Source organism: Corapipo altera, unplaced genomic scaffold, assembly GCF_003945725.1.
Source record: "Corapipo altera isolate COAL_440 unplaced genomic scaffold, ASM394572v1 107b, whole genome shotgun sequence".
Classification (NCBI taxonomy): domain Eukaryota; kingdom Metazoa; phylum Chordata; class Aves; order Passeriformes; family Pipridae; genus Corapipo; species Corapipo altera.
Genome location: NW_020884951.1, coordinates 874567 through 887913, shown reverse-complemented (window position 1 = coordinate 887913; position 13347 = coordinate 874567). Strand labels below are relative to the sequence as shown.

The window sequence follows — 13347 nt, the reverse complement described above, 5'->3', positions numbered from 1 at the left end:
AATCAATAGAGGGAGGAGGAGAACGAGAGGGAGAGATGGCAAAGTCAGGCATTGTTCATCTCTGCCCACGAGAGAGAGGGAGACAATGCCCCAGTGGTCATGGGGGTTCAACAGGAGTGAAAAGGAGCAAGGGTCAAGTTATCAGGAGCAGGTGACCGTCTACAGTATGGACTGGTGGAACTGGATTTTGGGGTCTGGTTCAGACAGCTACTGAGTGCCAGACATGTTCCTGCATGGCACTAATTAGCACCTTCTCAGGCAGGCTAAAAAAGAGGTTAAGGAGCAAATTGGCTTGCAGCAGCGAGCAGCAGAACGGTGGGCTAATGGTGTGGACTGCTGCCAGTCCAACCCAGACAGGAGCTACCTCCCAGAAGTTCCAGTTATCAGTGAGCTAGGACACACTTTCACCAAAACTGAAGGCCCTTACTATAGTGGAAACTCTCTTTTCTGTCTGCAAAAGACTCAAGATTTTAACTGGTTGCACCAAGAACTTGGAGCATAACAGCCCCTGCTCCAGCTTCCTTTTCTGATCTGCAGCAAGGGGTATCTGCCCAGGGACCCAGAGTGCCCTGAGTTTTCATATAAACCATTTACAGGGTAAGTCCTGCAGCAAGGGATGGATTCTCACTAGATTTATGCACAACACTATCATTGCTGTATGTACAAATTAGGAGTGTGGAGCACAGCTGGGCTGTATCCTGATAAATAACAGAAAGAGCTGTCTGCTTGCCTTCTCTGATAAGCTGGTGAGCAGCTTTCCCTGCCTGTGTTGAAAAGGTGTAGCTAAAGTTAGGACTGGATTCAGCCGACATCCACATCATGCCCGTGCTTAACAGGAGTGTTGAGGTGTCTGTCAAGAGGAAGTCCAAGCCCTTGTTTGTATGGTCCTGGTTTTCTAGGCATGGGTCAGGCCAAACATGGTACAGCTCAGTCCAGCAGCAAACACAAAGTCTTTGGCTCTTCCTAAGCGTGCCATGGATGTCCTAACCGTGGGCTAAAGGTGATCCTGGAAAGGTGTCAGCACTCACCAACACCCGCTCTTGGACTTAAGAAATAAATGTTACGGCTGTGACTCCAAAACAGTGGCCTGCAGATGAGGGGACAGGGCTCTGCTTTGCCTGAATTCTCTCTCAGGAAGACCTGTTCTTCCTTCTGTTCCACAGGAATACACCATTGATATCTTCTTTGCTCAGACGTGGTACGACCGGCGCCTGCGGTTCAACAGCACCTTGAAGGCCCTCACGCTCAACACCAACATGGTGAGTCGCATCTGGATCCCAGACACCTTCTTCAGGAACTCCAAGAGGGCTGATTCCCACTGGATAACCACCCCCAACCAGCTCCTCCGCATCTGGAACGATGGAAAAGTGCTCTACACGCTCAGGTACATCCAGCAGGCACTGTAGCTGGCTGCTCAGGTGAGGGAACAAGGAGATGGTCAAGGCAGGGGAGGTTTCAGGTGCCCTGGGAGAGGGTAGTGGAGATGCCTCCCAGTGCTGATGGAAGCACACACGCAGTATTGCTTGCAGAATGAGCTTCCTCTTCCTAGGACGAAAGCTTCCAAAAAAAATCAAACTGTTTTACCCCGTACACCTCGAAAAAAAGTCAAAACTACAAATGGTTTCCTAAACCAAAATCCTTTTTAAAGGATTAATGTTATGTTGTTCAGTCCAGCTATTGCATTCTGCTAATAAACATTTGGCTTTTGTTCCCACAAATTCTCACTTCCATAAATGAATCTGAAAAGTTGACTAAACAAAAAGGCTTTTTGATTGTGAAAATTAGATGGTTTTCTTCACTTTGAAAATGTCCAAACATATATTTTAGTTTTCTACTGGTTTGGAATGTTCCTGCAAACAGACTGATCTTCAACAAATTAGTTGTCAAGGAAGCGAGAATCCCTCTGTCACATTGTGGTGTTGGAATCAAACCACCTTCACCAATACAAAATCTCCTTCTCTCTCTCTTCCTGTCTCAGGCTGACAATTGAGGCTGAATGTCTGCTCCAGCTGCAGAATTTCCCAATGGACACTCACTCCTGCCCTTTGGTTTTTTCCAGTTGTGAGTACACATATTTTTAAAATAGTTTTAGAAGGCAAGTAGAGAAACTTCAGTGGAGTAATACTCTCCTGGGGAGACCATCCTCCCTTTTAGCTACGTTTTTTCACCTAATTTCTGTGACTCTCTTCATGACCCCTGAAGCATCCTCCCTCTCCTGGGCTAGCAGAGGTCATAAGGGACAGATTCACAGCACCTCTGAGTTTCTCCTTAATTTGGATGAGTGGTTGGAGGAGATTATTTCACTGACCTTCTGGTCACTCTAGACAGAACATGGATATATTCTGGTAGACAAACAGCAGCTGTCCTTCCTTGTATTTTCCCTCTTCTCCCACTCTCTGAGGGGGCAGCTTGGCTTTCCAGACAGCCCAGAGTGAGGTCTGGAAACATCCTGCACCCAAGGCCACTGCAAAGGAGGGTTACTCAGACCTCCCCTCTCAGTCACTGCTTGTCCAGACTCTTCAGCAGAGAGGGCTGCTGATGCTAGCACATCTCCACTGGTAATTCTGCAGGGAGCCTTTCTGCACCAAGAGATCCCTGTCCTCCTGCGTGGGTGGGAAATCTGACTTAATCATCTGAGCTCGAGTTCGCCTCTCCTGCTTCCCCTGCCACTGAAGAGATACAGCTCACAGAGCTCTGAGGTGCTTCAGAGGAGGCAGCATGCTGAGGAGATATCATCCCCTTGTCTCCCACCATCCCTCATTCCCTGCTAATTAACAGTACACGCCGTACACATTTGATAATTAGAAACACACTGTTAGTTAGCTGCCAAGCTCTCACTCCATCCTCCTCTGAGGAACTCTCTTGTAGGTCCCTGCTTCACAGCAGGCTTGTTTCTTTGTCAAGAAAGCCAGAGGCAGGAGAAGCTGCAGCCTGCAGGACCAGGTCTTCTTCTCCTTGGAGAACGCATCCCTTCTTTTCCATAGATCAGCTCCCAGACCAAGAGGTACAGGGAGCACACAGAGCAGCCAGAGCTGTGCTACCTCCCACGTTGGCAGCTTTGTGTTACTGGTGTACTCATGTCTGGGATGGAAGGTAGTCATGAGGCACCATGCTGCTCCAGGGAGCTAAAACCCTTAAAGATTTCAGGCTGGTGGAGTCACAGGATCGCAGAATAGCTGGGGTTAAAAGGGGCCTCTGGAGATCATCTAGTACAGCCTCCTTGACAAGAGCAGGCTACACAGGAATGCATCCAGGTGGGTTTGGAATCCGGTTTTGACTCCAGAATCACTGGGAGGGAGACTCCACAACCGCCCTGGGCAGCTTATTCCAGCACTCTGTCACCCTCAGAGAAGTTCTTCCTCAAACCAAGAGTCCTCTTACACCAACTCATGTCTCATTCCCATCAGTGCAGTCCTTAGAAAGGCTCTGCTCCTGACATTGCTTTTCCCATCCCTAGGATCTGAAGCAGCCCATGAGGGGAGACGCAGTCCCTACTCCCACTGCATGTGGGAATGCCTGAGGGAATCTAAACAGGAGGCATTGGAAATACCTGCCTGAAAGCCTCATGTTTGCCAAACAGCTCAGGGGAGATGCTCCTGTGATCAGGGTGGTGACTGAGGTGGAGGCACGTGCCACGCTCTTCCACTGATGTCCGTGCCCCTTTTCCCAGATGGATACCCTCGGGAGGAGATTGTCTATCGCTGGAGGCGCTACTCCATCGAGGTCTCTGACCAGCGCACCTGGAGGCTCTACCAGTTTGACTTCACGGGGCTGAGGAACACCTCGGAAGTTCTCAGGACTGGGGCAGGTGAGGGGAAGGGAGACAGCCCATGGAAACACCAGTGTGCTGGAGACCTGGGGGGAGGCAAAGGAGTCGTCAGACAGCTCCAGAGTGGGGGGAGGAAGGAAGGTCACAACCATGGACCTTGGCTAGAGGGAGCAGAAGTGATGGAGATGAAGGGTGAGGGGAAGATGAAAGCGGGATTAGGCCAGAACCACTTACATCTGTGAGCTGGGGGGTGACAATGCTGATGTGGATGAGGCAATCCCTAATTGAAGGGTTAGAAGGGAGAGCTCAGATCCCCTCTTGCTGCAGTAGGTGCATATTATATGATCTCTGGGTGATGCTTAGGATTGGAACAGGGTGGGGAAGTCAGAACTTGCAGGTCTCAATTTGTCCTTCTGTAAACTTGTGTCAGGCTGATGAACACCTGAATTGTGCTTTAAGAGGCAGGGTTAAGGCTGCATGTGTAAAGAAACTAAGTGATGGAAGCCCTTCAACTCCCTCTCCTCCTCATAATAGCTCACATCCCCCTTCCTTCCCGCAGACAACTGGATTCCTGAAGGTGGGCTGAGGTACTTTTAAGCCCTCTGGAAGAGCAAGGAGTAGTACTTCTCCCACTCTGCACAAAGCTGCTGCTGTCCACAGTGGCAGCCTGCCTCTAACTGGGGTAGAAAGGCAGCACAAATGGGGACAAGAAGTGAAAGTGTCTTGAATGCACCCAGTGGCCTTTTGATTTTTGTAATTCTCTTTTTTTTTGTAATTGCTTGCAAGCTTCATCTTACATCTTAACCCTAGAGCTGTCAGGGGGCTTTCTTCTAATACTCCCCGGGAGCCCCTGAAAAGAGAGAGAACCTCTGCTGCAAGTTGCCAAACGAGCAATTAGGCTGTACAGCACCACATGCTTTTCCAGGGGCAGAACCAGAGTCTCAAAGGAAGTGATTGAAGGACACCTCTTTTGTCAGGGCTCAGGTAGTTCGTTAGCAAGTCAGGCCATGTAGCCTGTTATAGCCCAATAGCTTCTATAGAAAAGAAACCCTGGCAGCAATCAGCTGAAGATGAATGCTCGCCACAGTTTCTTCCCTGAAACTTTTCCAGACTATGTGCTTTTCAGTGTCCTTAGAGGCACAGCCAGGTAGGTATAAATGCAGCCTGGTGGCCATATAGACAGCCAGGCAAATAGCCAGCTGGGCAACCAGCAAGTCAGCTCTTAAAGTAGTCACACAGACATTAAGTCAGACAGCTACAGAGCCAGCCAGGTAACCACAGAGTCCACTAGCCACCAAACCAGAGAGTCACCAAGCCTCCTCAGCCAGCCACATGAAGACATCAGTCTGGGCAGCTACAAAACCAGAGGGCCAGGCACTTAAAACAACAAGAAAACCTCACCAGAAACACCCTGAATTCAGTAACTTTGCTGATTTTTGTGTCTGAGGAAGCCCCATGTTCTGATTTCACTGTCTCTGTTGCTTTTTCCTAGGGGAGTACATGGTGATGACAGTTTCTTTTGACCTAAGTAGACGTATGGGTTATTTTGCCATTCAGACCTACATTCCCTGCATCCTGACTGTTGTGCTTTCCTGGGTCTCCTTCTGGATTAAGAGAGACTCTACACCAGCCAGGACATCTCTGGGTAAGAGACAGGATGATGCATGTCTGATGCTTGTCAAACTCTGCCAGGCTGGCAGACTGGCAGTGCTGGAGTACAAAATTTCCTAAAGAGCTTTGCCATTTTCTGGCATTTTTGCATTTACTGGAGAATAGTCCACTCCTCCAGCTTCCTGTTGACAACACTGTTCTCAAGCTCAACCAAATCTCCAGCTGTGCTGGCTTGGACTACTGGATTATTTTAGGATAGCACATCACTCTCATGTCTTGATCTGAGACCTGAACACAGCCTTTTCCAAGTTGACAAGGGGGTACTTTCATGCACTGAAAGAGAGAGGGAAGGGGTGAGCTGTGCCATTGCACTGCCGCCCAAAGGGCTCTTGTCACATGTATTCCACATTTCTTTGTGACTTCTCAAGGCCTCAGTGCAGGACCAGTGACAGGAAGGTTGTAGGGTTAATGGGCAAAGTTGCTCAGCTGTATCCACAAAGCCCCAGGCTCTGGTAGGAGGTGGAAGCCCTGTAGGTGCAACCTTTTTCTGTCAGTCACCCCACAGGACTGAGGACAGAGGACGTGGCAACAGTTCTGCCCATTGTTTAGATTTTCTCAGCAAACTGCAGTGGCTCTTTCAGGCAGAAAAAAAGCTTCTGTTGATTGAATGCTGCTCTGATAGGTGCTGGAGAGGCCTTTGCAAACCTTTAATACACTTTGGCTGTATCTGCATTTTGCAGCGAGCTCTGATTCCCAGCGCTGTCCTCCCCATCAGCCCTGCTGACTCTCCCTTTAATTGGAGGTAGCATTCCCAGCCCTGCCTGTAGGTTCTCTGTGGGGATGGAGAGGAGGGGCCATCAGCTATTCAGAGCCCATCCATGCTGACCATGTCTCCCCAACCCCCCCAGCAAAATTGATTTCTTTTGTGTCCATGGAGAGAGGAGAAGGAGGAGGGTGTCATTTCCAATGGAGGTGAGGGAATGCCACAGTCCTTGGCTGGTAAAAAATGAACAGCAAGAGGCAAAATGTTCTGCACAGTTGACACAGCCGTGGTGGCTGCCTCAAAAAACAAGGCAAGGTTCCCCAGGAGAGGGGCCCCTCTCTGTGGGAAGGGACCTCAGCACATGAAGAAAAATGTTTTCTCTCCACAGCCCCTGTTGTACTTAATACAAATGATCCCCAGTACATTTCAAGCCCGCCAGGCTACATTAGGGAAATGTAAACTGGACCAGTTCCACTGGCACTTCAAATGTATGGGAAGTCACATCACATCTGCTGATGCAAATATAGCAGGAAAACATGAAAATGTTTTGCCATGCTTGTACCCAGAGCCACTGGGGTGACCCCAGGAAAGGGTGGCAGGTGGATTTAGAGGAGTGCTAGAGGAGGAGAAACATGTGGAGTTCTTGCATCTTCCCCACATCCTAAAAAGCAGGGGATGAGATCACAATACCAACTCTTGCAGCTAATCCTTTGCTGGCTCCTGACACTTTATCACAGGTCTGTGAGCATTACTGCTGCTGCAAAAACAATTCCAAGCCCCATTCAAGTCAAAATTATCACCTCCTACCCACTTGCCCTCTGCGTCAAGAAATGGATAGATTGTGAAGAGCTGTCTCTGAAGAATAGCCACGAGCAGATTGAAAGCTTATGGGTAAGAATCAGAGACCTAGGAAACAAAGGGAACCCTGTGACTGGTGTCTACTTCAGGCTGCCTAATCAAGGAGAGACTATTGACAAAGCTAGCTAAGGGAGGAGTTGTGCTCACAGGCTCTTTTCCTGGTTGGGGACTTCAACCGCCCCAGAATCTGCTGGGGAAGCATCAAGACAAGCTGTGGGCCATCCAGGAGACTCCTGGAGTGCACTGAGGATAACTTCCTAAGCCAGGAAATGGACAGCCTGACCAGAGGGATGTGTGGTAGTGGACTTGATGGTCACCAAACCAAGTGAGCAAAAAAAGAAAAGCAAACCTCCAAGTTTTCAAGGAGTTAGTCAACAGGACCCCTCGGGGGACTGCCCTCAGAGACAAGAGAGAACAGCACTGGCAGATTTTAAGGACACTTTCCATAGAAAGCTCTCAATCCCCAGGTGTAAGAAATCAGGAAAGGAAGAGACCAGCATGGATGAGTCAAGACCTTCTGGTCAAACTAAAGAGCAAGAAGGAACTGCACAGGCAGTGGAATTGGGACAGGTATCCTGGGAGGAGTACAGGGACACTGCTCAGTTTGTGTAGGGGTGGGGTCAGGAAGGCCAGGGTGTGGGTGGGTGCAAAGAGTACTAACAAGGGCTTGTACGGGTGTGTCAGCCAGAAAAGGAAGGTCAAAGAAAGTGCCCTCCCCAATGGATATGACTGGAAAACTGGTAACAACAGACAAGAAGCCTGCTGAGGTGCTTTTTTTGCCTCAGTCTTCACTGACAACCTCTCTCCCCACATCTCTCGAGTGGATGGACTGCAGGACAGGGACTGGGCCAGCAAAGTCCCTCTCACTGCAAGAGAAGATCAGGTTTCATACCACCTGAGGAACCTGAACATACATAAGTCTGTGGGACCTGACAAGGTGCATCCCAGAGTCCTGAGGGAATTGACTGATGTAGTTGCCAAGCCACCCTCCCCGATGCTTGAAAAGTCATGGCAGTGACTGGAAAAAGGGAAAACATTGCACCCATTTTTTCAAAGGGTAGAAAGGAGGACCCTGGGAACTACAGACCTGTCAGCCTCCCCTCTGTGCCTGGGAGGATCATGGAACAGATCCTTCTAGAAGCTCTGCTAAGGCACATGGAGGACAGGAGGTGATTCAACACAGCCAGCACAGCTTCACCAAGGACAAATCAGATTTTAGCTTAAGTAGAATCTCAGTTCCCCACTCTTTTACCAGTCCACACTGATGGCCTGTGTGACATTTCTCTTTCAGAGAGAGTTGTCAGAGGACATCTCCAGACCAGAGTCTGGCTGAGCAGAGCAAAAATGGGACCACACAGCCAGAGGAATTTCTGTTCCAGAGCAGAGAGGAAATGGGGGCGTTTTGGGGGCTGGATGCATTTGGAAGGCAGAAGTGCTCCTCATCATTACTTAAACCACTCTTTTCGCTCTCAGGAATCACGACTGTGCTCACGATGACCACCCTGAGCACCATCTCCCGCAAGCACCTGCCCCGTGTTTCCTACATCACAGCCATGGACCTCTTCGTCTCCGTGTGCTTCATCTTCGTGTTCGCGGCTCTCATGGAGTATGCCACACTCAACTACCTGGTGGGAAACAAGAAACCACTGGAGCACAACAACAGGAAAGCCAGGCTGGTAGGTCAAAGGGGCCAGCAGAGGTGGATGCTGCTGGAAACCCAAGCTATTTAGAAATATCCCTCCCGAGCCTGCACTGGAAATTGCTGATGGGGTTTAGTGCCTGACCCATATTCATAAAGGCTTCTGACCACTCTGCGTGCTGGGTCTGAGCACCTGGAAGGTGGGACACAGCGAGAAAAAGCAGCTGAAATAAAAAAAAGAAGCCTCTGTCAGACCCAGGCACCCTGTGCTCTCTTCAAAACTGCTGGAGAGCTTATCAGTAGTTTGTAGTTTAATTTAGTTTACACTTACATGACCAAATGTAAATGTTCACTTTAAGACCCATTCTTCTACCTGTATCAGTTTGACCTCTGTGGATCACAGAGGTATCTTAGGCCACAGAGGTGCAGAAACTTACCTTCTTTTGTGATCTGTCCATCACAAGACCTGCTGAATGTGGGGAGAGGGAACACATCATTCTCATCACCCATCATGAGATCTGCCCAAGCTCATGTCAGGTACTTCTGACACATCAGCTGAAATAGGCCTCTGAACTGGGAGAGAAATGAAAGCAAAAAAGACAGATCTCTTCTGTGCCAGGCTCATTTCCCAGCATATCCCTCATATCCCAGGGTGGATAGAGCTCTTCCATGAGGCTGATGATATGCCTCCTCCTGGGCCAAGAAGTTATGAGTCACACACAGCCTTTCCTCAGCTTTCCTCCAGTACCTGCCAGCAACCAGGAGACACATTTGGACTGTGTGCTGTGCCTTCAGAAATAGCTGAGCTCAGGGGAATGAGGGAAGAGGCTGCACAGCTGAAATCAGACAGGTCCTGTTTCTGCACTGACAATTAGTGGCAGAGACTGGGAATCAGAGCAATTAGATCTTTGCTGACTGTGGCTCTGGGGTGCCAGGGAGGACAGTCACAGCCATGCAGGGAGCTGCCGATTCCCACACCGTGCCAGTGTGGTGGTTTACAACCAGGTGCAGAGATGGAGGATGATCAGTCATCCCTCTCCACTGAACTTCACCTATGCTACACGCTCATCTATTGCCACTTGGGTGGGGTTTGGTGTCTAGATCACATTTTCTTGCCTTTTCCTTCTCTTTAATCTGCCTCCCTCTCCCCATTACAGCCACCTGCTGGTGCACAGGTGATGCCAACCTTCACCACCATCAACATCAACCACATCATGCACTGGCCCCCAGAGATAGAGGAGGATGACGATGACGATCCTGGCTCGCCGTGCTTGGAAGGAAAGGAGTGTGAGAGGTTCTTCTGCTGCATTGAGGACTGTCAGACAGGGATGTGGCGGGAGGGGAGGGTCCGCATCCACATCTCCCGCCTGGACTCCTACTCTCGTGTCTTCTTCCCCACTGCCTTCCTGCTCTTCAACATTGTCTACTGGATTGCCTATCTCTATCTCTAGCCCTTCTTTGTCCTCTGCTGGAATGGACTGGAGACCAGCAAGGTGGGCTTCTCAAGGAGCATAGAGAACAGCATCTCTTCTGTTGTAGTCAGCTGTCAGTCGGAACAATCCAACCTGGTGATTCCCTCTTCCTGCTCTCTCATCTCTTCTGAGAAGAACCAAACAGCTTTTTTTTAGCCTTCTAACATATCTTTTTAGAGAATCTACCCTTCCCTAACAGCCTCATCTCCAACACCACCAGCACTGTACTCCTTGTAAGATTGCCCAAAAACATCCTATTCCCATCTCAAGCATTAGGGATTTTGTCAAAAACAAAAACCTTAATGCATTTCACTTTTCCATCCAATCCTACCCCAAAATTCCATGGGAAATGAGGGCAAATGGAGTTTTCTGCATAGTTGTTAAGACTGCAAAGGAAATAAAGGAGATCTTACAGCTTCTGCACCACTTCCACCAGAACAGACTTTGTGGAGTGCTAGAAGCTTGGAAAGGTCAGAAGGAAAAGGGCGTGGAAAAGGGCAGCAGTACAGCTTCCCACAGTAGCTGGGCTTGACTAAAATGTTTTGAACCTGCCCAGACATCTGACAGTGGCACTGACAAGGATGAAGCAGCTGCAAGCCTCCACCAGCTCCCCGCAGAACATCTAGGAAGCATTCCTCATGGATCGCTCCCCTTGTTGTGCCAAGTGGCACCCGAGACATCCACCCACGGAGGTGTTGCTGATTCTCGTCAGATGGTGGCAAAAAGCACTTCACAAGTTTGCAGGGCCTGTCTGCCTCACTGGAGCAGACTCTTCAGGGCCCACAGTGACATTCTTTGCTTTGTGATCGGGATTTGGAGCGGGCTCTGCAGCTCACGTTGGGCATCACCAAAAGAGGGTGAAAGTCCTCGTTCTACAAAGGACAGAAGTCTCCTGAGCCTGATATGAGGTTTTCTTAGGCCTGTCTCACCTGAGCTGGGCCCTCCTGTGCTGTGCAGCACAGCAGGGCAGTGCTCTCCTGCACAGCAACACTTGTTGAAACTATCAGGTCTGCTGCACTTACCAGTGGTGGGAAGAGAGCATTCCTGCAGCTCAGATGTGTTCCTTTAATTATTTTCTCTTTTTTTTTCATAATTACATAAAATGACGGCCTTCACTAAGCCTATATGACTCCTCCCACTTGCCATCAATACTTGGCCCTTTTCCTCCCCAAATCAAGCAAGGGAGTGAGTTGTCCCTGATAGATTTCAAGGTCAGACATATTGAGATGGTTCCTTCTGATCCATCTCAAAGGGACAGAGAAATCCATAATGCAGTTTCAACTGGGAAGAAACTGCGTAGTGTAGAAGAGGAAACTCAGGCTCAAGGTCCATAATGTATAAACTGGCTGCCTCCCCATTTATACCAACTGCTGATGTAGCCCATGACTGCGAAAAGCAATGGGCCACTAATAGTTACTTACTGTGTAAATTAGAAACAAAGAAGACCTTTTTTTAAAAACAGCATGTTTTAGAAAAAACTAGTACTGAAAAGATTTATCAGGAGAAGAAAGCCAGCATGGCTGCAGAGAAAAAGTTAGGAAAGGCTGGCTCACAGGACAGCTAACAGAGGCAGGAGGTTTTACTTATTCTTGGAGAGCAATTTGATCTGGTTTAAAGACGGATTTTGACACTGTTAAATCTGATCTGAATAATGAAGTGTCATGTTTAATTCATTCATAAATACAGCCTTACCTTGGTTCCAGAGGAGCAGCTAGAGCATCTTATTAAGTATACAATAGTACAACAGTCAGCTAAGTATAACCTAATGGGGTCAGACCAGCAGAGCTCTGAAAGGGGAAATTGTGCCTGTCTAACCTGTTACAGTTCTTCTTTTAAAATACCAAGTAAGAGATAAAGGTTACCCAGAAGCATAATTTGCTTAGCTGCTCCGACAGCTTTTGAAAGGATGGAAAGAAATTATGGCGGGCGGTTCTAACTGAGGAAATTGATTTAGCAAAAGAATTATTAAGGAGGTTCTAATTAGAGGAAATTAACTGAGGAGAGGGGGGAAAAAAAGAATTGTTAAGGAGGCTCTAATTAGCGGAAATTAATGTTTTAGAGAGACAGACACAGAGAGGGAGAAGTCTAAGAAAAGAATCAAAACAACTTCCAGACAAGGGGAGCTGCCGGGTGACAGTGCCGACTCCCAGCCAGGCGGGTTGATGTTCTGCTCCCGATAGCAAAGCGTTATTAGATGTAGCAACAGAAAAACCTCCTATGACTCAGCCCTACACCAACGGGGAGCTGGATTAAACAGGGTCCTGTGATCTCTGTCGGGAGCCAAAAGGAAAGAGCATCCTAGATTAAAACTGGCTCACACGACGGGCTCCGAGCGAAGGCTCCGAGCGAAGCGCGTCCCCGCGCTGCGGAAGGCAGCTGTTGGGGTGTGCGTGGGAGGGGACACCCCGTGGCAAACCAGGGCCCGGGCCAAATATGCTCATTAACAGGATGGTGGCTCGAAAGGTGTGCTGGCAATGTGGGCTGCAGTGAACACAGGCAGCGAAACGCAGAAGCATCTGAGAAAGGGAGGGTGGAAGGGAAAATTTAACAGCCAAGTGCAAAGGAGTCCAAACATCTACAATTTGCTGTAACTTCAAAGCTCTGGGGAGCCTTGATGGACACAGATGATTATCACTGGAGTACAGGCTTCAACCCTGAGATCAGCAACTTGTTGAAACTAGACCTTTAACAGAATCAGTCAGGAGAGAAACAGGGTGTGCAAGAAACCTAAGAGGATGACAGGGACTCGGACAAAGAAGACTTGAAAGATTGTAAGATTTCACCAAAAAAAGATAAAGCCAACACACACCTAGGTAATTTAACCAATGATGGAGGATCTGACAGAGGAAAATAGCCTAGCGTGGGCTGCAGCACAAGGGAGCTGATTACTAAGGCTGGGGAAGGAGGAGGGAGGGGGCTTCTTGGCTTAGGGAAATCTGTGCCCATCATAAATAGCGCAATAAATAAAGGCATGAACAAATCCAATCATGTTTTGAAGTTACTATAGAATCTCAAAAAAAGGAAAGCTACCAAAAGCCAAAAAGAAAAATCTGCCATTTTTTGGAATTACTGTGCAAAGCTCCCATTTCCTGGAAAAAAGGTTTCCCTGCTATCAGGAGGGAATCCAGCACACAGAGACATCCAGAAGCCATGTGCTGCCCTGCTCAGCATGGCAGTGGGAATTGACCCCACTGGCCCCTCCTAGACTGGCATAAACCACCTGCCTTTCCCTGCA

The 13347-nt window shown here is 48.7% G+C and overlaps 1 protein-coding gene across 1 annotated transcript in view; it reads left to right on the top strand.

Annotated features, from left to right (window-relative positions):
• The window catches only part of LOC113956482 (gamma-aminobutyric acid receptor subunit gamma-4), a 30401-nt gene extending 17304 nt beyond the window's left edge, over positions 1–13097 (top strand). Inside the window, exons 4-9 of the mRNA XM_027663132.1 lie at positions 1164–1384; positions 1979–2061; positions 3671–3808; positions 5262–5414; positions 8475–8677; positions 9798–13097. Coding sequence (XP_027518933.1) covers positions 1164–1384; positions 1979–2061; positions 3671–3808; positions 5262–5414; positions 8475–8677; positions 9798–10091 — 1092 coding nt within the window. The 3' untranslated portion in view covers positions 10092–13097. The remainder of the gene's footprint in view (positions 1–1163; positions 1385–1978; positions 2062–3670; positions 3809–5261; positions 5415–8474; positions 8678–9797) is intronic.
• The last annotated feature ends 250 nt before the right edge of the window (positions 13098–13347 follow it).